The 23,853-nt window shown below is 34.3% G+C and overlaps 6 protein-coding genes across 7 annotated transcripts; 2 read left to right on the forward strand and 4 right to left on the reverse strand.

Annotated features, from left to right (window-relative positions):
* Positions 1 to 2,858: 2,858 nt before the first annotated feature.
* Positions 2,859 to 4,228, reverse strand: LOC9329486. The gene has a single exon (XM_021010818.1). It carries the CDS (start codon positions 3,614 to 3,616, stop codon positions 3,284 to 3,286), a length of 333 nt encoding a protein of 110 aa, XP_020866477.1. The 5' UTR covers positions 3,617 to 4,228; the 3' UTR covers positions 2,859 to 3,283.
* A 4,141-nt stretch (positions 4,229 to 8,369) lies between these two features.
* LOC9329487 (probable inactive serine/threonine-protein kinase fnkC) lies at positions 8,370 to 10,273 on the reverse strand. Of its 2 annotated transcripts, none has more exons than XM_021013479.1 (6): positions 10,119 to 10,273; positions 9,734 to 9,962; positions 9,464 to 9,633; positions 9,090 to 9,372; positions 8,845 to 9,011; positions 8,370 to 8,741 (listed from the first exon to the last, which is right to left on the reverse strand). In XM_021013479.1, the coding sequence occupies exons 1-6, from the start codon at positions 10,246 to 10,248 to the stop codon at positions 8,569 to 8,571; spliced, it is 1,152 nt and encodes a 383-aa protein (XP_020869138.1). In that variant the 5' UTR covers positions 10,249 to 10,273; the 3' UTR covers positions 8,370 to 8,568. The 2 variants fall into 2 exon arrangements, with proteins under 2 accessions (XP_020869138.1, XP_002893426.1); XM_002893380.2 differs by having other exon boundaries at positions 9,734 to 9,965.
* Positions 10,274 to 10,342: 69 nt separating this feature from the next.
* On the reverse strand, positions 10,343 to 12,717 carry LOC9329488 (IST1 homolog). The gene is made up of 6 exons (XM_002893381.2): positions 12,494 to 12,717; positions 12,168 to 12,300; positions 11,955 to 12,058; positions 11,696 to 11,867; positions 11,449 to 11,589; positions 10,343 to 10,977 (listed from the first exon to the last, which is right to left on the reverse strand). Exons 1-6 carry the CDS (start codon positions 12,541 to 12,543, stop codon positions 10,606 to 10,608), a joined length of 972 nt encoding a protein of 323 aa, XP_002893427.1. The 5' UTR covers positions 12,544 to 12,717; the 3' UTR covers positions 10,343 to 10,605.
* A 567-nt stretch (positions 12,718 to 13,284) lies between these two features.
* LOC9329489 lies at positions 13,285 to 14,893 on the forward strand. The gene has a single exon (XM_002890645.2). The coding sequence runs from the start codon at positions 13,728 to 13,730 to the stop codon at positions 14,601 to 14,603; it is 876 nt and encodes a 291-aa protein (XP_002890691.1). The 5' UTR covers positions 13,285 to 13,727; the 3' UTR covers positions 14,604 to 14,893.
* Positions 14,894 to 17,938: 3,045 nt separating this feature from the next.
* On the forward strand, positions 17,939 to 20,840 carry LOC9326754 (LEAF RUST 10 DISEASE-RESISTANCE LOCUS RECEPTOR-LIKE PROTEIN KINASE-like 1.1). The gene is made up of 4 exons (XM_002890646.2): positions 17,939 to 19,108; positions 19,214 to 19,252; positions 19,344 to 19,583; positions 19,668 to 20,840. Exons 1-4 carry the CDS (start codon positions 18,466 to 18,468, stop codon positions 20,633 to 20,635), a joined length of 1,890 nt encoding a protein of 629 aa, XP_002890692.1. The 5' UTR covers positions 17,939 to 18,465; the 3' UTR covers positions 20,636 to 20,840.
* A 453-nt stretch (positions 20,841 to 21,293) lies between these two features.
* On the reverse strand, positions 21,294 to 23,817 carry LOC9326755 (nicotinamide adenine dinucleotide transporter 2, mitochondrial). The gene is made up of 9 exons (XM_021010923.1): positions 23,481 to 23,817; positions 23,297 to 23,392; positions 22,976 to 23,082; positions 22,756 to 22,804; positions 22,504 to 22,607; positions 22,340 to 22,434; positions 22,142 to 22,230; positions 21,953 to 22,047; positions 21,294 to 21,855 (listed from the first exon to the last, which is right to left on the reverse strand). The coding sequence occupies exons 1-9, from the start codon at positions 23,560 to 23,562 to the stop codon at positions 21,481 to 21,483; spliced, it is 1,092 nt and encodes a 363-aa protein (XP_020866582.1). The 5' UTR covers positions 23,563 to 23,817; the 3' UTR covers positions 21,294 to 21,480.
* Between the last annotated feature and the right edge of the window lie 36 nt (positions 23,818 to 23,853).

The following is a 23,853-nucleotide window of genomic DNA, read 5'->3' on the forward strand; positions in this document are numbered from 1 at the left end:
TCCCAATACCCCTCGGCAAGCTCATACGTGGTAACACGTATGAGATTGGACAAGTCTTCAAAATAGCGGCTTTATACCCGGCCGTCGGGTCATCATCGACGTTTATACCCGGTCGTAGGGTCAAAGTCGTGGTCACCATCATGTTCGTAGTTAATGGAGAACCACATGGAAAATACATCATCATCGTAGTTATGTATCTCCATCGGTTTTAAATCACAAGTCTTGGTCGCTCTTCGAACTTCTTGTTCATGAAGAAACTTGTGTAAGATTCAAATTCGTAACCGCCGGATCAGCATCGTATCCGTCGGACTCACCATAGATCATACTAGACGTATCTTCATCTTCCTTGCATGTGATGAAGAACGTAATCAACTTCATAAAGGCCACATAATGACCAGTTTATTCTCTCACAAGAAAACACAATCACGTGCTTTAAAAATCATCTTCGTCCAAATTGCATTGATTGTCCATCTCACCTTTTGTAGTGGTGGTGATATCAACAAATCAATAACAAAATTTTGGAATCGATCAAGTCTTTTTTTTTTTTTTTTTTCTTTTGCGGAAGATAACGAAACCTTAACCCATAGGAGTAGGATCTTGGCTCTGATACCATGATAAATTGATGAGAGTAAAGAACACAAAAATATGTAGGAAGAATTATAATAGACTCTCATAAACTTAAAGATATAAATTACATTCTCTTATATAGAGATGAGATTTCCTATTCTAAGATAAAGATAAATGTAAATAATATATTTAGAGATAATGTTAAACTTTCTAAACTTAAGATATAATAATTTCTAGATCCTTCTCGATCTTCATGATTTCCATAATCTTGGACGATCATCTCGACTGTCGATCTCCGGTTCTCCCAATAGTTGACCAAAAAAACACTTACTTTATGTGGTAACATATCATAACCCTTCCAATTATATATATATATCAAAATCCTATACGATATTGAAAAAGTATGATCTTCTGTTAGTTCTCGTAGTGCGGTGAATGCTGTCATTCTATTCATAGTCATTTTTTGAACTTGAACTTGAATTCTAAGAAATTTTTTGACCAACTTAGAATTTTGGTGGACTCTGACATCTTTGCCTTTCATAGTGAATTATTTGAGTTTGAAAAAAAAAAAAACTGATTCGCCACGGTTGTATAGATTTTTTCTTTTCAGATGTAGGAGACAACAAATTAGTATAGTAAACGATATGCAATTATCAAAAAGTTGAAAAGCAAAAATTGACGAATCTTTTATTTTGTTCATCATTTAATTTAGTTTATGGTTTTCCGTGGTACGAACTATTATATGATTAAATGTTTATTTTATCCTTGGTATTATATGCATGGATATTTGTTTTCATCATCACTAACTTTTGGCAGATTTATAGGAAGAATGTAGATCCTCACGTTGTTGACGTGTGCTACCGTACTACCGATTGGGAATGAGGCTAGCTCTACATTTTAATTTGTCTTTTTCTTTCTTTTGTTACTTTTCTCTTTTTCAAATTCAAAGTTGGATACGATCAACAAAAAGTTCCCATATTGACTTGATTTTTTCAAACATATATACCAGATGTAGACCGTGTAGTACTATTGTAATATCAAATGCCTTCTACAACGATTAACAATGTGACATTAAAAACATCTAAATAATGTTGGAGTTTGCTATGAAAACCAGCTTACTAAACTTATCAACAATTTTCACTTTCTAAGCTTTAAAATCATTATTTGACAAAAAAAAGCTTTAAAATCATTTTTTATTTTTTAAGTGTTATTAATGGGCTTTAAAAGCCCAACTCGACTCTCTCACTAGTAGTATTTGGACCAAAAACCAAACTCACACGGATTTGTTTTTGGGCTTCTTCTAGAAAAGCCTCATATTTGTAATTAGAGTTGAACTTAATTTATATATTAGACTATTATATTTTAATCTTTCGATGTGGGGCGTTGGTTTGTTTCCTAACAAATATGCTTGATCATTTCATGGTGGATACTAGATATCATGATATTGGAAAAAATGTCATTTAAATCGTCACTTTGCCATTAGTGGAGGTTTAAAGCATGAACTTTGAGCCTGGTGCTTTTAATCCTCAATTTCTAGTTGACTTTCAATTTAATCTCTAACTTTCGTTGACGAAGCCGATTGAGGCACGTCTTTAACTGGACAAACGGAGGATTAAGACGTTGTTTTTAGTCCGTCTAATATATCCGTTAATAAGCGAAACGACGTCGTTAATCAAATGAACTCCCAATTCGATTAAGCTCGAACCCTAGAATACCAAATCGAATTTAGAAATACAATATCGAATATTCTCTCGTTTTCTTATCTAATCTCCATTTCGTGGGACATTTAGCTGATTAACGGATATATTAGCGGGACAGATAACAGCGTCTTAATCCTCCTTTTGTCCAGTTAAAGACGTGCCTCAATCGGCATCGTCAACGAAAGTTAGAGATTAAATTGAAAGTCAACTAGAAATTGAGGATTAAAAGCACCAGACTCAAAGTTCATGCTTTAAACCTCCACAAATGGCAAAGTGACGATTTAAATGACATTTTTCCCTCATGATATTTGGCTAAACACACAGTCTATTACAGAAACGCGACTCCTATACAATCACTAAAACAACGAGTGAATTGATTCAAAACAGATCAACATCAACAAATAAAACTTGAAATTCTAGTGAGTAAAGATATATACAAGCTTCTAAGATCAAAGGTTTGGAATTTGATATGAAGTTTACCGTGTACGTATAAATAGAGACAGAGTAAGTATTGGCTCTTATACGTAAACTCCATATCATGCCAAACTTTTGATCTCAGAACTTCTATCAATCTGAACAAAGATGGAGTCAAGTTTATAAAGGTTTTGCTCGTTTTCTAAGAGCCAACCTAACCAAAATTCATCTCTGGCAAAGATAAGTTCATGTTGAGTTTACAACCGATTAAGAAGAAAAAGAAGGAAAGAAAAGGATCCATACACCATAAACAAACTTAGTTCGGTTTATTGAGTTTTATTTTTAACCGGAGAAACCCCAAAATTTATACTAAACCAAGAAAAAGAAAAAGTCAAAACCAAATTGATTTTTTAAAAGAAGAAAAAATCCTCAATTTAGGGATGCTTTTCGAAGAAAAAATCATGATATAAAGACTAATAAAACTTGAAATGAAACCGTGCCAAATCAAAACAAAATATTTTGACTGCAATATGGTTCATACTATTAACCAAAATATCCTATAAAACCGAACCGATAGAAAAACGTTAAAAATCTCCCCAACTTCAGCTTTGTCTTATGTTATCCTGAGTGGAAGGGTTCAAATTCCAAAGATCATCGTCCCACACAACATCATTATACAGAACCCCATAGTTTTTCTCAACGAACTCCACGTCCCAACATGAAGGCAACCAAACGGTGCTCCACGTCATCAGCTCGTCGACCACATCATCTCCCGCCTTAAGCCTCATCCCCCACAATTCCTCCTCCTCCTCCACCGCTGCAGCCGCAGCCACCGTTGCTGCTGCAGCCAATGCATCCACCACAACCACCTCCACCTCCATCTCCCTCTCCTCCTCCTTCTCCTCCGGTACTTGTCTCTTCCTCTCCTTCTTCATATATATGATCAATGTATTTATGAGTGAAGGGAGAGAGACGCTATTTAAAGAAGGGGGGATCGGAAGAAGAAATGAGTTTTGAAGAGAATGTGTATGTATGGAGACATAGGTTTAGGACATGGAAGAGAGAGAGAATGCAGTTGCTTAATCACACACCATCTGTCTGTTCCTTTGGCCCTACGTGTCCTCCATTAACCTTTTTTGCTACAAAATATCTTTGGTGAGAGTGGTTCACCAGAATAATAAGTCTCGAGTTTTTTCTTTTTAATGTGTTGAAATAATCAAAATGCCGCCCAGAAGATATTGAAATATCCACACGTACTAATTGTTTGATTTTTCCAATTTATTTTTTCTTCTGTTGTTACTTAATAAAGAAAAAGAGATTCGTTTGAGTGCTTTAGAAAGTGGGAATGGATATTAAACTAGTGGTAATAGTGGGAAATTCCCACCTGGACCAGAAATAGACCAAACGTACATGAGAAAGAGACAAAAGTGTAGTTTGGTTTTGGCAAAATAAAATAAAATTGTAATTTGTAAAGGACGAGTTGAGATTGTGTGTCCGCGAAGGGGCAAGTCGTAAGTGGACCTTTCTCTACCACAGTCACACGCACACGACCATGACGTTAGTTTCTGATGAACAAAAATAAAATAAAAATAAATAAATAAAATAAAATATTATTCTTTATTTTCTTTCTTCACTTTGTTTTGGAATACATAAATGTTTCTTTTATATATATAAAAACGAATACATAAATATTTCCATTTAAGGACGTTTATATACTATGGCCGATTGGCCGGTGAAGAAATAACAGGGCTTGCGTGATGCAAGTCTGAATTGGTCCAAGAATACAAAATGTATGTATAATATATTGAGATTAAGTATATAACAATGATGTGATAAATAATACTGTTGAATAGGTTAACGGGACAATTTTTTTGTTTCGATTTTAATATATACTGGATGAAATTTAACGTGTTATCTTATTGAATATATATATATATATATATATATATATATATATATATATTCATTTGGTATAAAAAAATATAGATTAATATTTAACGTGCTAATAATAAAACAGTTAAGGTAATTTTTGTATTTTGTTAACTGTTAGTAATTAATTAAAACGATTCATAAACTCAAATGAGAGGTAGTCTACATAAATACCTCTACACAAATAATGTCATACGAGCAAAATCGAGTATTCCTTGCTAAACTATCTACTTTTGACTTTGAAGTTTTCAAAATGAGAGAACGGGAATAGAAATAAGATAACTCATTGCTCCTCACAAATTTTTTAATGTGTCTTGATAAACTAAACATACCAATCCACTAATGTAATTTTTTTTTTAAATAAAAAAGTTTCGGACCAAGCCTATACATCTCTATAGATTCGAACCAGCTTATAATATTTTTACTCTTATCTATTATCACTCGATCCCGTGACTGTTTAAAAAATTTCAAGGTACCTTTATAGTCAAGCTATCAATTTTTAATATCGAACTATGAAATGTTGACAATGTAAACATCATCTTTACCAATTTGTTACAGTCTGTTACGAAAACTAAATCATATAATGCATGATTCAAATAAGTATCAGAATTTATGACAACCACACAATCGTGGAAGGGATTTTTGAAAATCAGGGAAGATTGGAAGCTTATGTTGTGGACTTGGCTGCCAATGGTACATGGAGCAAAGTAGAAGAAGCCTCTCTACACTTCTGGATCTTTTTTCAAAGGTTTCATGTACAAATCTATTTATAGGAGAGATATTTTATTGTCTTGGATAGATGGGAAAGATGAAGGCATTGTTGTCTCTTAATCTTGGCAATAGTGTAGTACTTTTAACAGATCTATCTCCAGAAAAGACTGAAAATGTTAGCGTCGGGGAATTTCAAAGCGAAGTTTCCATTTACGATATGTCGAAGGATCTCAGAAGCGACAAGTTTTGTTGCAAAATTTGGTTGTGGGATGGTAGAGATGCAAGAACGTGAAAGCATGTTTTCAACATTGTTCTGAATACGAATTTCGACACTTTCGAGTTAGGATGTATGTCATCTAACAGGCTGGTATCGAAATCAAAATCTTTTGTACTGATATGTTTTATTATATGTTTGATTAAAAATTGATGGAATAAAACTGAAAGGGGTAATAATAGTTATTAGAGGAATAAGATGAATGACGCAAATTGTAATCAAACAAATTTTTTTTACATCAATCATCACTTTTAATTAGTCTTTTATATGTTTATATTATGCATGCATGATAATACTACATACGGTCTATTACTATAAACTAGATAAGGACCCGTCCGATGGACGGGTTTAATTTTTTTTAAAAAAACTAAAATCAAATTTAACAAAAGATGAATTAACAACGTTGTAAGTAGAATTGTTTTACAAAAAGAAAAAATATTTATATTTTCATTGTTGCATTGTTTCTTTAACCACTAAAATTATTAATTCAAAATTATTTCGAATGAAAGATATATCACATAGCAATAACTCATGATATACTATATAAAGTTAGCGAATGAAAACAAAGTGGTTTTTAATTAGACTCATTAAAAATATAAATATGATAAATCGTCTAAATCCCTTAGCCTTCCAAGCTAACGTTGCGGGTTCGATTCCTATATACTCGATTGCAATGACTTTATGTTCCATCAATAAAAATTAATAAATTCAAAAAATTATAAGCACGATGATATATGAATCTTATATAATTCAAATATGAACATAGAAATTTAAATAAACAATTTTGAAATAGTATAATTAAATTCAAAGAAGAAGCATATAAGTTCTTACATATTCAAGAATTTCAAATAAACAATATAAAACTTTACTTAAAATCATCATATATTTCTAATTAGAAAATAAAATTGATATAAATAATGTAAATTTGTAATTTAAATCATGACACTGTCGCTATCTAAAATTATTAGAATTATGATATATTATAAATCTTATATAATTTAAACTGAACGTAGAAACCAAAATAAATAATTTAAAGATACAATAATTAAACTAAAAATAAAAAATTATAAAACGATGATATATGAATCTTTGATAATTTAAATATGAAAAGAGAAATTGAAATAAACAATCTAAGAATACTACAATCATAATTGAGGACAAACAAAAAACACAGTTAAGTAAAAAAAATATTACATAAAGGAAAAAAAATTGATCTCTCATATTTCTAATTGAAAAAATAAACTCAAATAAATAATATGAGGATTAGTTTAAATAAATCATCATATATTTCTAATTGGAAAGAAATTTGAGATAAATAATATCAAATTTTAAATTAAATCATGATACATTGATAAAATCTTTGACTGATACGGTTCATATACTATTAATTACTAAAAAATAGAACATATTAGTTTTATAATAACATATGTTTCCTTTTTAATAAATTTGCATGATTTTTTTTTCTTGTTTAATTGAAATATATATTTCTAATTATAAAAAACGTATGATTTTCTTATTATTATCTTTTGATATTTTTTAAATTGTTTATAGGAATATTCATTATTTACAATTATCTTTATAATTATATTTTACATTTTTAAAATTATTTAAATTTATAATTACTTACAATTATCTTTTTTATTATTTTAAAAAGGAAATTTTGTTTTACACGTGTCAAAATCTAAGATCGATAGATTTGCCACGTGTCACAATCCTATGAGTTATTAACTTTGAAAACCATACTTTATATAATAAGACTAGATAAGAATCCACAAGTAAATCTTATGCTATTTAAATTTATGACATACCATATTTAAAAAAAAAAAACTCAACGTTTTTATATTTAGTCTTGAGGTGCTAAAATATTTTAAATTAAAAATTGCTATATAAATATCATGCAATAACACAACATTTTAGTCTAAATTTAAAATATTTATTTATATTATACAAATAAAGTTGCATTGACTATGTCATTAATAAATTTAGGTTTGTAGATTTGCGGTTTCAATTTAAATTTTATAATCTATGAAAGAATTTGTTGGTGTTAAAATAAATATACTATATATTTATATTGTTTAAATTTTTAATTAGAATGTATTTAAGATTAATAAAATATTTATATAGATGTTAAATTTTGGGAAATTGTTAAAAATACCCCTTTTGGTGTGCCCCTTTTAAAAAATGCCTCTTTTAGATGTCCATTTTCAAAAATGCCCTATTAGGTTTATAATGTACTTATGGATTGTAACTACTACTTGAAGACTCGATCCAAGTATTTATAAGGTTTTATAAGGTGTTTTTAAAGGTTTTACAAGTTATTTTAAAGGATTTTTAAGGTTTTTCAAAGGTTTTACAAGATATTTTAAAGGTTTTCAAAGGTATTTAAAATGCATTTATAAGGTATTTATAAAATATTTATAAGATTTTAGATACATAGAAATGTAGTTTGTGTATGTTTTAATAATATTACATACATATTTGGGTAAATTTTATATTTTTAAGAGCATTTTTTATAAGGTTTTTAAAAAGGGGTATTTTTGAAAAGTGGCATTGAAAAAGTGGCATTTTTGCAAAAACCCCAATAATTTTTCAAAAATTCGAAATATTTAATTTTGATAAATTTAGTTAATAATAATAAATAGTAAATGGAATTAAAAGTGTTCGGCAAAATGGATAGTATAATTAGATGAATGAAAAATAAAAAAAATGAGAATAAATGTGGGCTTAACATATCAACACAAAAAACTCTCTTTAAATGTATAGAAGATAGGTCATGAATAACTGGCGTCACTTTCCATATTATGCTAAAAGAAAAAGAGTTGTGCTTTCAAGAAAAGCGATAATTTTTGAATGATGTTTCCATAAAAGAAAAAACACTCACTTTATTATTTAAAACACAAACACATACCTATTCATATTATGAAGTGGTTGATATAAAAGCGAACATGTGGGAAATTCCTTGGTTAGAAAAATCTAATTAGGGAAGTACTTGGTTGAAGAAATGGCTTCCATTTCGACTTGAGCCATCAACACATCATTCACAACGAAACCCTTTGATGAATCTTTGAGATCTGAGAGTGAGATAAAGTCATTATAACCCCAACCAGAAAATCCTGAATATCCCGGACCATTATACCAAACATCAACTGCCAAAAACAAAAGTTCACCAGAAAGCACTCATGGTCAGTCAAGACGAATATGTCCATATATATATATATATATATAGGTAGATATGTATCATCTGTTTACGTTGCTTTTCGACGTTATTGAATTGGAGTTGGTTGAGAATTCGAAGCTTGGCTCGAACATAAATCTTCTCATAGGGACTGAATTTCTCGTTTGCATCAAGGTTAAGAAACATCGACAAGGCTTTTCCCTCTACTGCGGCATCACCATTTGGATACACTTGTATATTCCTGATCAGCATATGAAGTACTTGTTACTACTACCACTGCTCTAAAAGTCTTAATTATTTTGAAATATTCTGGACTCACCAATTTCTTCCGCCGATTGAAAATACATCTGATAGGTAAGAATCTTTGAGAAGCATAGAGAATCCCCGAATGCTCCAGGTGAATCTCGGGTTATGGAAATTCTCAGTGACAGTGAAAAGTTCAGATATTTTATAGAGAGAAGGAATGGTCACGTCAACACCAAACTCGCAATGATCTCCATCGTAAAGGTATCCGTTTTTCGGGTCTTTGAATGTATCAATAGAGAGGACCTGAGAGAATCCCCACATCGTTTTGAAGACATTAAATTTCCATACATCGGTATCTGCAAATTTTAGCAAAGATAAATTGATAGATAGATGTTAGTATTATGCATATAGATCACATTTTTTGGATTGAAAAAAATGAGCAAGAACCTTGGATGGTGAAGTACTTCCTCTCGTTCTTGTTGAAGATGTAAAACCTTAGATCCGCATAAACCTCTTGATGTGCAGCGACGAGGGTCGAGTTGTCTATGGCTACGTATAGCGAAAGGTACCCTGAACCACTGTCTTTCTTGTTCCCGTTGGGGTACACAACAAGTGTCCTGTTTAAATATTGTATTTTCAGATCCATTCAAAGATTTGTAGTAGTATGAATTAAAGATTCGATTCGAGCAAATAAAAATCAGATTACCACCAACGTACCAGTTGTATCCACCAACTGAGAAAGGACGAGATTCGTATTTCTCTGTGAAGGTTGACTTAAGGAGCGTGTTGAAAGACTCCATCTTGAGAGAGTAAGAGGATGGAGGATGATCTCTCAGACCTTTCACTACATTTGAAGCTGAGACTTTATAATCACGTGATGAGATCTCTTCATTGTTATGTAAATAGTTCCCTTTGTCCTGGTTTGGCATTGGTCCTACTCCATTTTCTTCTGTTTTGAAACAGAGCATTTGAAAGCAAAAAAAAATACAGAGGAATGGTAACTAACCATGTTGAATACACAAGTCCTAAAACAGAATCTAGAAGACATAAATGGATCTTCTTGAATATTGGATTAGATCTAAGAGCAAATAAGATAACATACGCTGCAGATTTGTATTGAAGCCATCAGTGAATTGTCTTATGAAGGAGCTTGCAGACGCAGATGCGACAATGAGACAAAACAAGAGATAAACAACAGGGCTGGTGTTTCTTCTGTAGTGACTCCTCGTCATCTTTTAAGGTTTTGCTGTGAATAGAGACTAGTGAGACTTATCATATATAATGAGAGAGATGCTTTCGATGCTTCGGGAGGCTAAAGATAATAAATGAGCGTTTTAAATTGATAATGTTGTTTATTTGTTTTGCATAGATTTTGTAAAAGTAGCAAATTAAAATGTTACATCTGTATGTCACATTCAATATCATTGACTTTTGAATCAACCTAAGGTCACAACACTTGAGCATAATCTACCAATACTCCTTCAGCATACTCATTTTACCAAACCTATGTATCAAAGAAAACATCTTATCCTTCTTTCTGTGTATGAAGCAAATACAGTTGCTTTTATTCACAAATGATGACGTGGCAACTACGTTAAGTTTAAGGACTTCCCTTCTGCTGCTACTGTGGGTGTAGGAGCCCCATAAGAGACATTCACTAGTTGCGCAGCAGCACGAGCAGCTGCTGCTGCACGATCAGCGCTAGCTAGAGCAGCTCGAGCTCTCTCCATTACATCAGTCTGATCCTGTCTAGTATCAGGAGGAGCTTGAGAAGCTGAAGTCAGCTTAGATGATGGCATGTTTTTGCTCACTGGGTTTTGAGCTTGAAGCTTTTGGAATCTCTGTGTGGCCTCTGCAGGCAGACTTTCAGCCTCCCTAGAAACTGAAGACTGACTGTAGCCTTGCTGGGACGGTCGAGATTCAGAGATACCATCTTGGCGATGTATTTGCTTAGCTCCACCCTACAAATGACAATGGAACCAAACTAGTAACTTTATAAACGGATTTCATTTGATATAAAACGTTTCCAAAACCTTTGCAAAATCATTCAAGTCCATGAGAGAGAAGAAGCTATATTGAACCAAAACTCGTCATTTGTGTACAGTAACAGCCAGGCGTCGGAAAATCATCAATTATTGCTATGCAGACATATATTTATCGTTCCTTTTGGCCTATTGGATATCTACCAGAAAAAGTAAGAATCCGTGGACGCATACAGAAATGTTGGGCAGCACATTCCTACAAGTAGTTCTTAAATTTAGAGTTGTGGTTTCCAATTCAATGTTATGTTCTTTCCATTTAGAGAAACCACATTTATTCCTTGTGACATAGCGAAGTTGTATAATAGTTCACATCTAATTTAGGGGACCGAAGAATGTGACCGACTAGCTTTCCCTTTTTAAATTTATAAAAGAGGGTTCAGAGAATGGTACCAGTAGGTCTTCATGGCTCTTCATGAACTCAGCTTCCGTGGCAGAAGAATCCCATTTCAAACTGTACTCCTGCGCAATATCCTTTAACATCTTGAGCCTTGCCTCTCCAGATGGACTAGTAGGAGAAAGCTTTTCAATGATCTGGCCAAGAAAGCAGAACAATCCAACAAGTTATAAGCACCTTCATTCAAAAATGCATTTCTCTTGAAAAGTATATAAAACATCAAAAAGAAAAGTATATACTAACAGTACGATTGACACCAGAATCGGGACGAAGCTCAGAAGCAACCATGATAAATTCTTTTCCATATTTTGTACCAAAGAGATTCTTAATTTGAAGAAGATCAGGCACTTCAGAGCACCTTGGAGCAGCAAAGATAATGCTAGCAATAGCCTCTCTCAACTCTCTAGGGCATTCCCTATACGATTGCAAATCCAAAGAAACATATTATGATGGATCATTCCACTCTCTATCCTTTGATCACAAATGAAACTCAAAGACTCACTTTTCACTTTCAAGAATAGGAACACGAGCAAGTACAAACTCGCAGAATAGCTCCAGTATCTCATAAGCTGCCCATAAATTCATTTCTCTGATCACATGCTCCACCTAAATCTCAGACAAGAATATAAGAACTTGATGTTCATTGTAAGAATTAACAAACACAAATCAGAATGGGATCATAAAAATAGTTTTAAAAAAAAAGAAAGGGAAAGACCCGAATTCGAGCAATGGGTTCTTGTCCAGCTTGCAGGAACTGAGCTATCTCCTTCTTCATATGTTTAAGCTGCATATCTCTCTTGTTTTGCAGCAATTTCATTCGAGCAATCGCCAAATTCAAGCTTGTCTTGCTGCCAAATTTTACTTAAATTTCTCAGTTTTTTTTGGACAATCAAGAACATAATAAACTCTAATTCAAATTGAAGCAAACGAGTAATCGATGGCATCAAATTAACAACTTTATTGAAGAACCCTAGCTTCAAATCAAAACCCGGATCCTAAAAGAGTCAACGTATAAGAAAAAGAAGAAGAAGAAGAAGAAACCATTTGGCACCAAAGATGCCACGGTTGAAGAGTTGGTTTAGCAGCGACATTGAATCGGAGTAGAGGGAATCAATGCGGAGGTTGGCGATCGTCGATGGAAAAGGAAAACGAAGATAGTGAAAGTAATACGCTGCTCCGCGGAACACGGTACGAGCATAGCCGTAGCCAGTAAAAAGCACGCGTGAAACTCACAGGTGAAAACGAGAGTGGAAGTGTGGGACTCATATAGATATCCCAGATAGTGTATATTAAATGTTTAATATCCAAAAGTTAATATTTTGCTTGCTTTCATTTTATTTTCTACTTTTTAAATTTGTTATTTATGAAACGAATAATAATAAAATTTAAAATTAAATTAAAGCTAAATCATAACTTTGGTAATTCTATCTTTTTTATTTTTGCTGTCTAGTAGTATTATTTAACCAATTAAAGAATAGGGTACATAAAAACTAGAATTCTTAAAGGCATAGCAATAAAAACTAGAAGTTCTTTGTCAAAAAAAAAAAAAACTAGAAGTTTGATTTAAATCAAGAGGACAACAAAACAATCGGCAGCCTCTAAAAACAAGAGTACGTACAACAGAAAACCAACTGCATATCAATAACCAATTTCTCTTTGTTAAAGGAATTTTATGAGTCACCAAGGACTAGGCGATGTAAGATGGAAATCTAATTTTTCCCATGAGAAAAATTATTTAATTTATATTATAGGATATTCATCTCCAAGTTATTTAATGATAAAACAAATGTTTAGGTCGATGTAATGATTGTATAGCTTGTATACGGTTAGGGATTGTATGGAATGATTGTGTGGCATGTATAGGACAAATGTTACTATAAAGACTATGGTTAGAAAAAAAATATAACCGTCACGGAATGGTTGGTTAAACGTAACAATAGTAACTATACACTGTGGATCTCAAAACAAAAACAAAAACGAAAAAACAAAAGTAACTTGTAACTGTGGTCATGTTGCAGAGGCTGACTCATTCACCTTTTTGCCTTATCCTCCTGGCTCTGAAGTTTCTTTGAAAGCCTCCTCTGCCGCCTTTCTCCAACGTGTCTTAAAATTATCCACCACATCATCTCTCTTCCGTATCTTTTTTTTCTTTATATACTCATAATGAGACCATAAACCAAAATCTCCTCTCTTTTTCTCCCCTTACTTTTCTTCCTTACCAAATATAGCAACAAAAAAAACATTTTCTGCCTAAGAAAAATACTAAGTTTCTGTCATGGAGGTCCCGATAATAAACAGAATAAGCGATTTTGACGTGGGGATAAACTCGATAAACGACCCGTCGTATTTATCTCGAGCTTTGGCCGTCTCCGGCGTCGGAAAGTTACATCAAGCTTATAGTTTCTGGAAATGGGGCGCTTTATTGCTACTTGCATTTTTTGCTTCATTTACATCGTTAACTACAAGAATCAAGGCTTTAGTCTTTAGATTAAGAAACGTAAACGTGTCTCTACCTTCCCCAACTCTTTTGTGTAATTACGACAGCGATTCCGATTGGTCTTTTGCGTCAGACTCTTCAGACGAAGATGATGACGATGACAAAGAAGATGAATCGGTCAATGGAGATTTACGCGTTAAAAGATTTAGTTATTTCCATGATGATGATGATAAGGCTATAAATGGTAATGTCCCCTGGTTGCGGCGGTGCAGTGGTAGCTTCGGAGACTTGTTAGATTTAGGCTCGAGCGGAGTCGTGAAGCTTTGGGACAATCTTGATTTCAACGGAGAAGGAAGTCACCATAACGCGGTGGCTTCTTTTTTGAGCAAATGCGGCTCTTACTCGTTGTTGTCGTCGACGGTTTTATTAGCGGCGGAGAAGAAAGGATCCGACGGCCTGGAAGTGAGTGCGTGGGATGCACGCGTCGGTTTTGGGGTCCCCGCGTTGCTCGCGGAATGGAAGCAGCCGGGGCGGTTGCTTGGGAAGATCATTAGGGTTGACGTCGGTGACGTGGACAAGATCTACGTCGGTGATGACGTCGGAGGAGAGATTACTGTGGGAGACATGAGGATGGTTAACGGTGCGTTGACAGAACTGACGGAATCAGAGGTTGAGGGAATGGTGAGAAGACGCCGACGCCGACGCCGTCATTGATGAGCTGACGGTTCCGTTTGGAAGATGTATTGATGATAAATGATTGGCCCAATTTGTCTGTCTTGTAAATAATTTGTTCAACATTTTTTTTTTTTTTTGTAAATAATTTGTCTGTCTTGTATTTTTTCAATTTAGTTTTTATTTTTTTGGCAAAAAAGAAATGAAATAAATCTCTTATTTTGTTCTTTTAAATAAAGAAATTCAAACTCCTGTTGTCGTGTATTTTGGATTTCATGTTAACCTTTTTTTTTTAGTAGACTCGAAAATATATGATAACTTTTTTTTTTTGGTTCATCAACTTGGAATATGGAAACGTATTACCTACGGAAAAGAAAAATAGCTGGAAACGTGTTATTTTTGGTTGGAGATACAATATGCGAAAGTTATGGAAGCAAGAGATTTGACTTTCAAATCAACGGAACAAAACGTGTTATTTTGGTTTTGGACCTTTTGGTCATTGGATCTTTATAAATTGTAATGATCATATAGTATACATTGCAAGTCTGATAGGCTATTAATCCACCACTTTCGTTGGTCTCTGGACTTTTAGTCAAAACGGGCTTCACTTGTTGTTCTCGTCAAGTTTATGGGTCAAAAAACCCATAGGCCCGGAACTTTTTTTCCTGCATGGATGAAAGAGGACTCCTCCTTGCTCGTGGTGGTAACAAGCTTATCGTTCATCTCGTTTACGATCATAGGTTTGATGGCGTTTGCAACTAACTGGAAATCTCCTCGGCTCGAGATGTAAATAACTCTAGTAGTGATGCTTGATGGGAGATGATCTCGGCAATCTTGTCATATTTTGTGGTGGGCGAATCCTTAGTCTTCTTCGATGAATGAGTGAGAACGTAGTGATACTTTTTTTTTTTTTGGTAAAATGACGTAGTGATAACATTAAAATGGATCGACAAGCAAGTTAGGAATCAAATTTCAATGATCAAAGCAAGTGGAGATCGCCGCTACGAAAAAGCCCTCCAAGTTTGAGTTCAATCAAGAACTTAACCATATCAATTTACATGCTTAAATAAGTTTGATTTTCTTCTTTCAACCAAAAGTGGCACTTGATGTAAAAACGTTAATTTCTTTTTGAATTTAATTTAACATTACATTAAAAAAAAAACATTAAAATTTGATTATATACAGTAAGTATATAACTAAACTATATCAAATATCAATAAAAATATTGTTTTTTTTTCAAAAAAAACATTGTTAAGAAACTCAAATAGGTTTTATAATGGATGGAGATGTTTGATAGTATTAACCAAAAAAGGATTTGAATCCGGAACGCTAAAGCCCTGAAGTTGAAAAGGGAAGTCCAATACCAGACCGTCCGTATCATCTCATCTTTCAAACCAAGTGGGTGTCACAAGCTTCCCGATAAGCGCTTCCTTCAAATTTTTTTGGTCCAATCCCTCAAACCGTTTGTGCTACCTTTAGAATTTTGTTTTTCTATTAGTTAAATGGTTTTAGTAATTGGATTAGGAAATGATAAACGAGCCAAATTAATATTGATGATCTCATAGGAAATTAATATTTTTTCCCAAAAGAATGAAAAAGAGAGTAGTTGGGAATTGAGTTTTTGAAAGGAGCCTCCAAATTCAACATCCCAAAATTGACTTATGACCAATCATGAAATCGACATGTGGGGGTGCGTTGTAATCACATTTACGGTTGGATTAAGACTAAGAGCATCTTCATGGGTGAGAATGAGATACTCATTGGGTATCTCAACCATATAATACTAGTAGTATTTTTTTAAATATTTTATTTGGAAAAACTCATACTACAATGTTACCTCCATTAGTGAAATATTCTATGAGTATCTCATCTACATAAAATTAACATTTTAATAAAAGTTTATATTCAATTTTAAACATATCATTTAATTATAATAAACATTTTGTAAAACAATATGATTAAAATTACACATCATTTTATCAAATAGATTTTAATTACATTAGACATTTTGTAAATAATGACAAAAAAAAACACATTCTTTATCAAAATATCAAAATGTTGACAAAATATCAAATTATTTATCTAAGATTTATTTTCTAATATTACAGTATTTTATTAACTAAAAATATTAATTTATATTTATATTAACCTCAACTAATATCAATTAAAAATAATATTAATATAAAGTTTAAACTTTTGTATAATGGAGCTTGATATATAGATATTTTTATTTTATGAATTGTAGAAAAAAAAAAATAAAAAATAATAATCTATAAACTGTTTAATTGATATTATAAATCATAAAGTAATTGATTTTTAAAGAAATTGTTTAATCAATCTAAGAGTGACATGTATATGAGAGAGGGTTTCTCAAAATTTCTCAACTTTTTGACTAAAAAATTATTTTCTTTTTGTTTTTGATTTTTTTTAATATGAGTTTCTCATAGAAAAACTACCAATGGAGTTGCTCTAAGTTGTTCTAAGAGTTTCTCTTCTTTCTTTGTCACAACTTTAGTATCGAAATTAATTCGATGATTTGTCGTCGAGTTTGAAAATTCTACACACATTTTTCTTCTACTGCTTCTCAATTTAAGCCTCAGTTATGAATGCAATTTCCTCGACTCTTAATTACCATCTTAGTGACGATTTTTTTTAGTTTAGATGTAGATTTTAAGATTAGAGTTTGACACAAAATCCCATTACAAAAGTCATTGTTTCCAACATATACCCGACTAGATTCATCAATGAATCCAACATAGAACCGCCTACATAGATATTCAACCATGGATAAAAAACTTAAAAAGATCATATATATAATATATTTGAGGAATTATATTCTTTTTTTTTTTGGTAAGATGAGGAATTATATTCTACTACAGTAATATATTTAACTTAATACAACCAATTAGATTAGTGCAAGTATGAATTGGCAATAGCCCTCGTGTCCTCTTTATTTTACAAAGAACGTGTCTCATTACCTATGTCTTTGAATGATAAATATCTTATTCTCTTTTTCGCATGTTACTCGCCAATCGCCATCCTCATCAATCATAATATAATTCCATGATCATCCGTCTAATCATTTATTATGATTTCCTTTTATTGTTTTTTTTTTTTTTTATATTCCAAAATTATTTACTATCGATAACAAAAACATCTGCATAGTACAAATGGTCACAAGAAAATAATACTAAATATTATGGTTTTACATAAAGCATCACTAATCTCGTGTAAATAGCCAAATAGGATATAAATATTAGAGGAATGTTTGATCAAACGAGTTGCCAATTAGCCGACTTGTCTATTACCTATTCAATAAATTTAAACTACATATACTTTTACAGAAACAAAAAAAAAAAAAAAAAAAAAAAGAGGTGGATCAAAAGACTTTTCAAGATGAAACAAAATCAAAGGTCTGTCTCAGTGTTTCTAACGCTTTTAATAATGGAATGGAAGACTCAATTACACATACAAAAGATAAGCCTTGTGTGGTCAAATCTTGAACATTTGCAACTTCGACTCAAAGGTAAACGGATCTCTCTCTATTCATTTGAAAGATTCTAATTCCACCAGAGCCTCCGGTCAAAGCCAATCTTCAAACGTTTTTTTTTTCTTTTTTCCAATATAGCAGCAAGAACCAACGACTATTGTACAAATCTTCATCCTCTTCTCTTGTATATTAAAACAAAACCTCCATAAGACTATTCTTCCTCTAGAGCAGAGTTCTGTCTGAATCCCCCACAAAAGTCAACTTGTCTGTCACAATACCACAAAAAAAGGACCATACTCGAATTACCACAAAAGGGTAGGAGAATTCTAACTCATCTCCTCAAAATGAAACCAAAGTCTTGATATTTTTAGATCTGGATACCGAAAAACACACAAGCTTCTAATCAGAACACATATGGAGACTGTCTCTGTTTTGCTCTTCTTCTTCCTCTTCCTTCTTGTGGCAGAAGCCAGGAGTACCTACCGGAGAGGTTGCGACGATTTCACCTGCGGAGAATTCGACTTCAAGTTCCCTTTCTTTAGCACAACTATGCCGTCTCGATGCGGTCTTTTCAAGCTGAACTGCAGTGCAAATGTCTCAGAGATACAGCTTGTAGAAGATGGGCGATGGTATAAAGTCAAGAGTGTCTCTCAAGCCAACACGATAACCATCACCGACCCGAGGCTTAACCAAAGCTTGACAACCGGAAGCTGCAGTGACTTGTCAAGCTTCTCTATTCCAGATTCGCCATGGCTCAACTTGACCACTTTGTACAAATGCAACAACAGTAGTAGGAAGAATGGTTTCAGCTATGCGAATTGCAGAGGAGAAGGAAGCAGCTTGTACTACAATTTGACAGATGGTCATGATGCTTCAGGGTGTTCACCTATCAAGACTCCAGAGAGCTGGGTGACTCCAAGAAATGGGAACCAGTCTGATGTAAATGCTACCTTCTCTCTTCATATAGAACTGCCTGGAGGCTGCTTTCGCTGCCACAATAACGGTGGAGAATGTAAGATGATCAAAGACAAGTTCCACTGCGATGGAGGAACCAAAGGTATGAACACAATGAAACATGTTCATTACTTAGTTACTTCTCCAATTCTACTTGCAAAACATTTGGCTATATGACTATAGTTCGATTTCTGTCCCTTTCTTGCAGAACAAAAAGACTACCATCAGGAGATGAGGCTAGGATTAGGTAAAAAAAGATGTCCTGTTTTGCTCCTTTGGTTTCATCCTCCTCCATGAATTACTCAATTTGAATCATTTTCCTCTCTAATTGTCCATAGCTATCGGAGGTCCTGTCATCTTGATAATCATCTTGGTGGCACTCTTTGCTATCATCCATAGGAATTACAGAAGGAAAGATGGATCAGAGCTCTCTAGAGACAACTCAAAATCTGACGTTGAGTTTAGTCATGTCTTCTTTAAGATACCAATCTTCTCCTATAAAGAACTTCAAGCAGCAACAGACAACTTTAGTAAAGACAGATTACTTGGAGATGGAGGCTTTGGCACTGTGTATTATGGTGAGATGATCAGTGCGCTAACGGTTCTAAAAAAGTGTATAAATCTCTCTGTTAAGCTAATCTTTTCTTCCCTTTTGATCTCAGGAAAAGTGCGTGATGGACGAGAAGTTGCAGTGAAGCGTCTCTATGAGCACAATTACAGAAGACTTGAGCAATTTATGAACGAGATAGAAATCCTCACACGTCTCCATCACAAGAATCTAGTCTCCCTCTACGGATGCACTTCACGCCGTAGCCGAGAGCTTCTCCTTGTCTATGAGTTTATTCCAAATGGCACAGTTGCAGATCATCTCTATGGCGAAAACACGCCACACCAAGGCTATTTAACATGGTCAATGCGCCTGAACATCGCCATAGAAACAGCGAGTGCATTGGCTTACCTTCACGCTTCGGATATCATACACCGTGATGTCAAGACTACAAACATTCTCCTCGACGGGAATTTCGGAGTTAAAGTCGCGGATTTTGGGCTATCCAGGTTGTTACCGAGTGATGTAACACATGTTTCAACTGCTCCTCAGGGTACTCCGGGATATGTGGATCCTGAGTATCATCGGTGTTATCATCTAACTGATAAAAGTGACGTGTATAGCTTTGGAGTGGTGCTTGTCGAGCTGATATCGTCGAAGGCTGCTGTTGATATAAGCAGGTGCAAGAGTGAGATCAATCTATCAAGCTTAGCTACAAACAAGATACAGAACCACGCGACCCACGAGCTAATTGATCAGAATCTTGGATATGCAACAAATGAAGGAGTTAGAAAAATGACTACAATGGTGGCAGAGTTGGCTTTTCAGTGCTTGCAGCAAGACAGTACAATGAGACCCACAATGGAACAAGTTGTGCAAGAGCTAAAAGGAATCCAGAATGAGGAGCAAAAATGTCATACCAACGATCACAGGGAGGAGACAATAACTCTGCACCCTTCGCCACCAGATTGGGGTGAGGCTGCACTATTAAAAAATATGAAATTCCCACGTTCACCAATCTCTGTGACTGACCAATGGACAAGTAAATCAACCACACCGAATACGAGCGCCTACGAATTCTAGGATCCACCAGGTATTGGTTTCTTTCTCATTTGTTTCAATGGAACGATGTAAGCTGAGGCACCGAGAGAATGTACATAGTGACATAACTTGCACTACCAATCACCAATTTTCTATGTCTAATTTTGTCTAGTGTATGTAATATTGACTCAAAAGGTATTTATAAAAAGAGAAAAAAAATTGACAGTAAGAGTTAACTTGACTCGCATCCACAGCTCCGTTACGATCTCAGTGCTATCTATCTACTGATTCCAGGCCTATCTACCTTGTTAATCACTGGATCTGATACCAGAAACTAATTTGGATAAAATTATCTATATAAAAGGCAAGATTCCTAAGGCATCCAAGAAAAATCTCTCTAACCAGAAACACATGTCTTTTCTCAGTGATAGTTGTTCCTTCAAAGTGCTAAAAGCTTATATAACCTGGGGAAGAAGATCCAATTACCTTGTGGTAAATGAAACGCCGATTTCAAGAAAGAAAAAGGAAAGAAATCCTCTTCCTTTTCATAGTTACAGTAGCCTCTAACATCTGTAGTGCCAACAAAATTCCATCCAAAGCATCTACTTTGACATTCCAAAATCGCTTTCTATAAACCCCACAACCTGCAAATTTGCACATAGAGATCTCAACTATAACTCTTAGAATACCACAACGAATATGATCTTCAATGACTCGCTGATCATCAAAAGGGCCAAAAAAGTAGTTTATTGATAGTTTACACATTTGTTAGAATGACGAGAAAAGGTTACAACTCGATCACCGCAAGGGAAAAAATTACGTAACTGGAACATGCATGGCATTGAATAAAAGAAAACCTATGAAGCATGGCTTGAGTCTTATAAACTTTATTTGCTTCCAAGAGGGATAGGGGGAGTGCTGATCTTATTAGATTGAGTTTGTGATTCTCTCAAACCCAAATCTTTCTCTTCTTCTTCTCCTCGTCGACTAACTAAACTCTTTCTTTCTTCATCTCTCCTGTGATCTTCTGATTTATTAGTCTCTGGTGGCATAACTTGTCGGAAAAATCTAAGCATCATCTCATAGGTTGTAAATGTAATAACTGCTGATGGAGTTGTCCTCAAGAGATTAGTGGCACATCCACGGTACAACCCAGGAATCCCTTCGCTTCTAAACACCTTCGTGATGCAATCAATGACTCCCGAATACTTAGTCTCAGCGTTTTTCATTTGCCCTTGTTCTTGAAGCTTGGCCCTAATTACCTGTGGATGTAACATAAACCCATTTAAGAGTTGGGTCAGTTAGTTATGAGCTTAAGAGTGAGGTAAAGAGAACACGAGAGAGAGGAAGAAGACAGACCTCATGTGGGTAAGTCAAAACAGAGGCGATCACTTTCGCGATTGAAGATGCAATAGCAACATTCCCAGGACTCAGATTCTCGACTGATGTATTATCTGAGAACTTTAAATAGATCTGATCAAAAACTAGTTGGATTTGGAAACAGCATATGATTAGTAGCAATATTTTGCAGGAGGAATCATGCTTTACCCATGTTTGCCATGTATTGCTTGATCTTTTCATAAGCTGGAAACTGGATCGCGACATGGCTTACTCCCGCCAAAGAAGGTAAAATGCCACTGTTCCAACACAGGAAAATTTAACCCATATATCTAAAGTTTAACATAAGCATGGAAAGGAAAAGGTGTTCACATTTACGGAAATTCCAGTTTCATTTAAGATACTAACCTGTACAGCCCTCTCAATCCTTCTTCATGACAAATCCTACTAAATGCAGACATTACACTTTTGTAAGGTACCACATCCGGTCTAATTCCTTGTGTCTGAGAAAACAGATAAGAGATTAGGTGAAGTATATTTAAGCTGAACCAAAGAAAGAAGACAAAAGTTACCATTAATCTTGTCTTAACAACCCAAAGCGGATTAGTTGCAATAGATGTAGCAGCTCCAGCACCAGCAGCAGCTACCACGTTTGACCCAATACTAAGCTTGCCATCTATCAGGTAAATACAAAAACAGATGAAAGACCGGATGACAAGACTTGGTATACATTATTTGGGAAAACATATCTGCTACTCTTTGGTTAAGCACAAGCAAAAACAAAGCACGAAAAGATTTGTAATTTGTAAGTAATGAGAACCAACCATTTGACTGCAGCACATCCTTTAGCTTCCCATAAACTGAGAAGTAGACCTGCGCGTGGTACCAGAATATTGATTAAAGGAAAGAACTAAAGATATCTAAAAACAGATGAATATCGTTTACAAACATAACATATCTCCAGGAGAATGTTGGGCACGTAATCTCTTTTATGACAGGATTCCCTTAAAGAAACAAAGTTGGGGAGAGAAAAGTGGTGCTTACAGCCCAATTAGGGAGGAGAGCTATGATGGTTGGTGAAAGCCCTCGATACATTCCCCTATAACCTTCTTTCTGTACTATATTCTTCAAACTTGTAATGATTACACCACCTGATATATTACAAACAGATGTAGCTAGTTAACACCTATAGACAACAACTCAAGAGAGAGAGCCTTGATCAAACATGCAACAACTTCAACAGAAACAAAACTACTTGCATTTGCATAAACACAATCTGATATCATCACATTAGATCTACAACTACATATTAAACTACTTAATTCTTACACAAATTAAGCACAGTTTTTATGAAGCAAGTAGTACCTCTTTGACCAGAGGCCGGAGTTTCAGGGAGACCAAGAACCTGTAACCTTGTTTTGATCACATCTAATGGACAAACGAAAGTCGCCGCGATAGCCCCTGAAAAATCCCCAAATCAACCAACAATCAGCGACCAGCCATCCACAAGAACCAAAAGACGAACTTGAAAACAGAGAATCGAACTGACCAGCGGTGGCTCCGGCGCCGGCGTTTACGGCGACCTCTCTAATACTCCGGTAATCAAAGGTTGAGTTCCCATGTTCAATCATCTTAAAACCCTAGAATCTCTCAATTGGTGGGAAAATTTTAAAGGAATCTGACTCAAAAATGAAAACGAGATCCAGCAGTAGATGATAATAAACTCGGCCACGAGAATCGATGAATATATACAATTCCCGTCGTTCTTGACATTGACCCGACCCGGAGGAAAAAATCGAACGTGTAGACGGGTAAAGGAAGAGACTTTGTTGCGTACGATTTAGGCGGTCCCAAGTCGAACGAAAGGATCGATTTTTTGATTCCGAAGAAGAGAAAGAGTCGTCACAGTTGGTTTGAGATGA

The sequence above is a fragment of the Arabidopsis lyrata genome, assembly GCF_000004255.2.
Source record: "Arabidopsis lyrata subsp. lyrata unplaced genomic scaffold ARALYscaffold_1, whole genome shotgun sequence".
NCBI lineage: Eukaryota > Viridiplantae > Streptophyta > Magnoliopsida > Brassicales > Brassicaceae > Arabidopsis > Arabidopsis lyrata.

Coding starts and splice junctions, on each gene's coding strand:
- LOC9329487 (XM_002893380.2), bottom strand. CDS start 10,248: ATGACGAGGAGTCACTACAGAAGAAACACCAGCCCTGTTGTTTATCTC. Junction 9,966..10,118: donor CTTCAATACAAATCTGCAGC/GTATGTTATCTT, acceptor GTTTCAAAACAG/AAGAAAATGGAGTAGGACCA. Junction 8,742..8,844: donor CAATAACGTCGAAAAGCAAC/GTAAACAGATGA, acceptor TGTTTTTGGCAG/TTGATGTTTGGTATAATGGT.
- LOC9326755 (XM_021010923.1), bottom strand. CDS start 23,562: ATGATTGAACATGGGAACTCAACCTTTGATTACCGGAGTATTAGAGAG. Junction 22,805..22,975: donor CTCTCCTCCCTAATTGGGCT/GTAAGCACCACT, acceptor TACCACGCGCAG/GTCTACTTCTCAGTTTATGG. Junction 21,856..21,952: donor TTTTGACTTACCCACATGAG/GTCTGTCTTCTT, acceptor TTACATCCACAG/GTAATTAGGGCCAAGCTTCA.
- LOC9329486 (XM_021010818.1), bottom strand. CDS start 3,616: ATGAAGAAGGAGAGGAAGAGACAAGTACCGGAGGAGAAGGAGGAGGAG.
- LOC9329488 (XM_002893381.2), bottom strand. CDS start 12,543: ATGTCGCTGCTAAACCAACTCTTCAACCGTGGCATCTTTGGTGCCAAA. Junction 11,868..11,954: donor CCTATTCTTGAAAGTGAAAA/GTGAGTCTTTGA, acceptor GCAATCGTATAG/GGAATGCCCTAGAGAGTTGA. Junction 10,978..11,448: donor AGAGCCATGAAGACCTACTG/GTACCATTCTCT, acceptor TGTCATTTGTAG/GGTGGAGCTAAGCAAATACA.
- LOC9326754 (XM_002890646.2), top strand. CDS start 18,466: ATGGAGACTGTCTCTGTTTTGCTCTTCTTCTTCCTCTTCCTTCTTGTG. Junction 19,109..19,213: donor CTGCGATGGAGGAACCAAAG/GTATGAACACAA, acceptor CCTTTCTTGCAG/AACAAAAAGACTACCATCAG. Junction 19,584..19,667: donor CTTTGGCACTGTGTATTATG/GTGAGATGATCA, acceptor TTTTGATCTCAG/GAAAAGTGCGTGATGGACGA.
- LOC9329489 (XM_002890645.2), top strand. CDS start 13,728: ATGGAGGTCCCGATAATAAACAGAATAAGCGATTTTGACGTGGGGATA.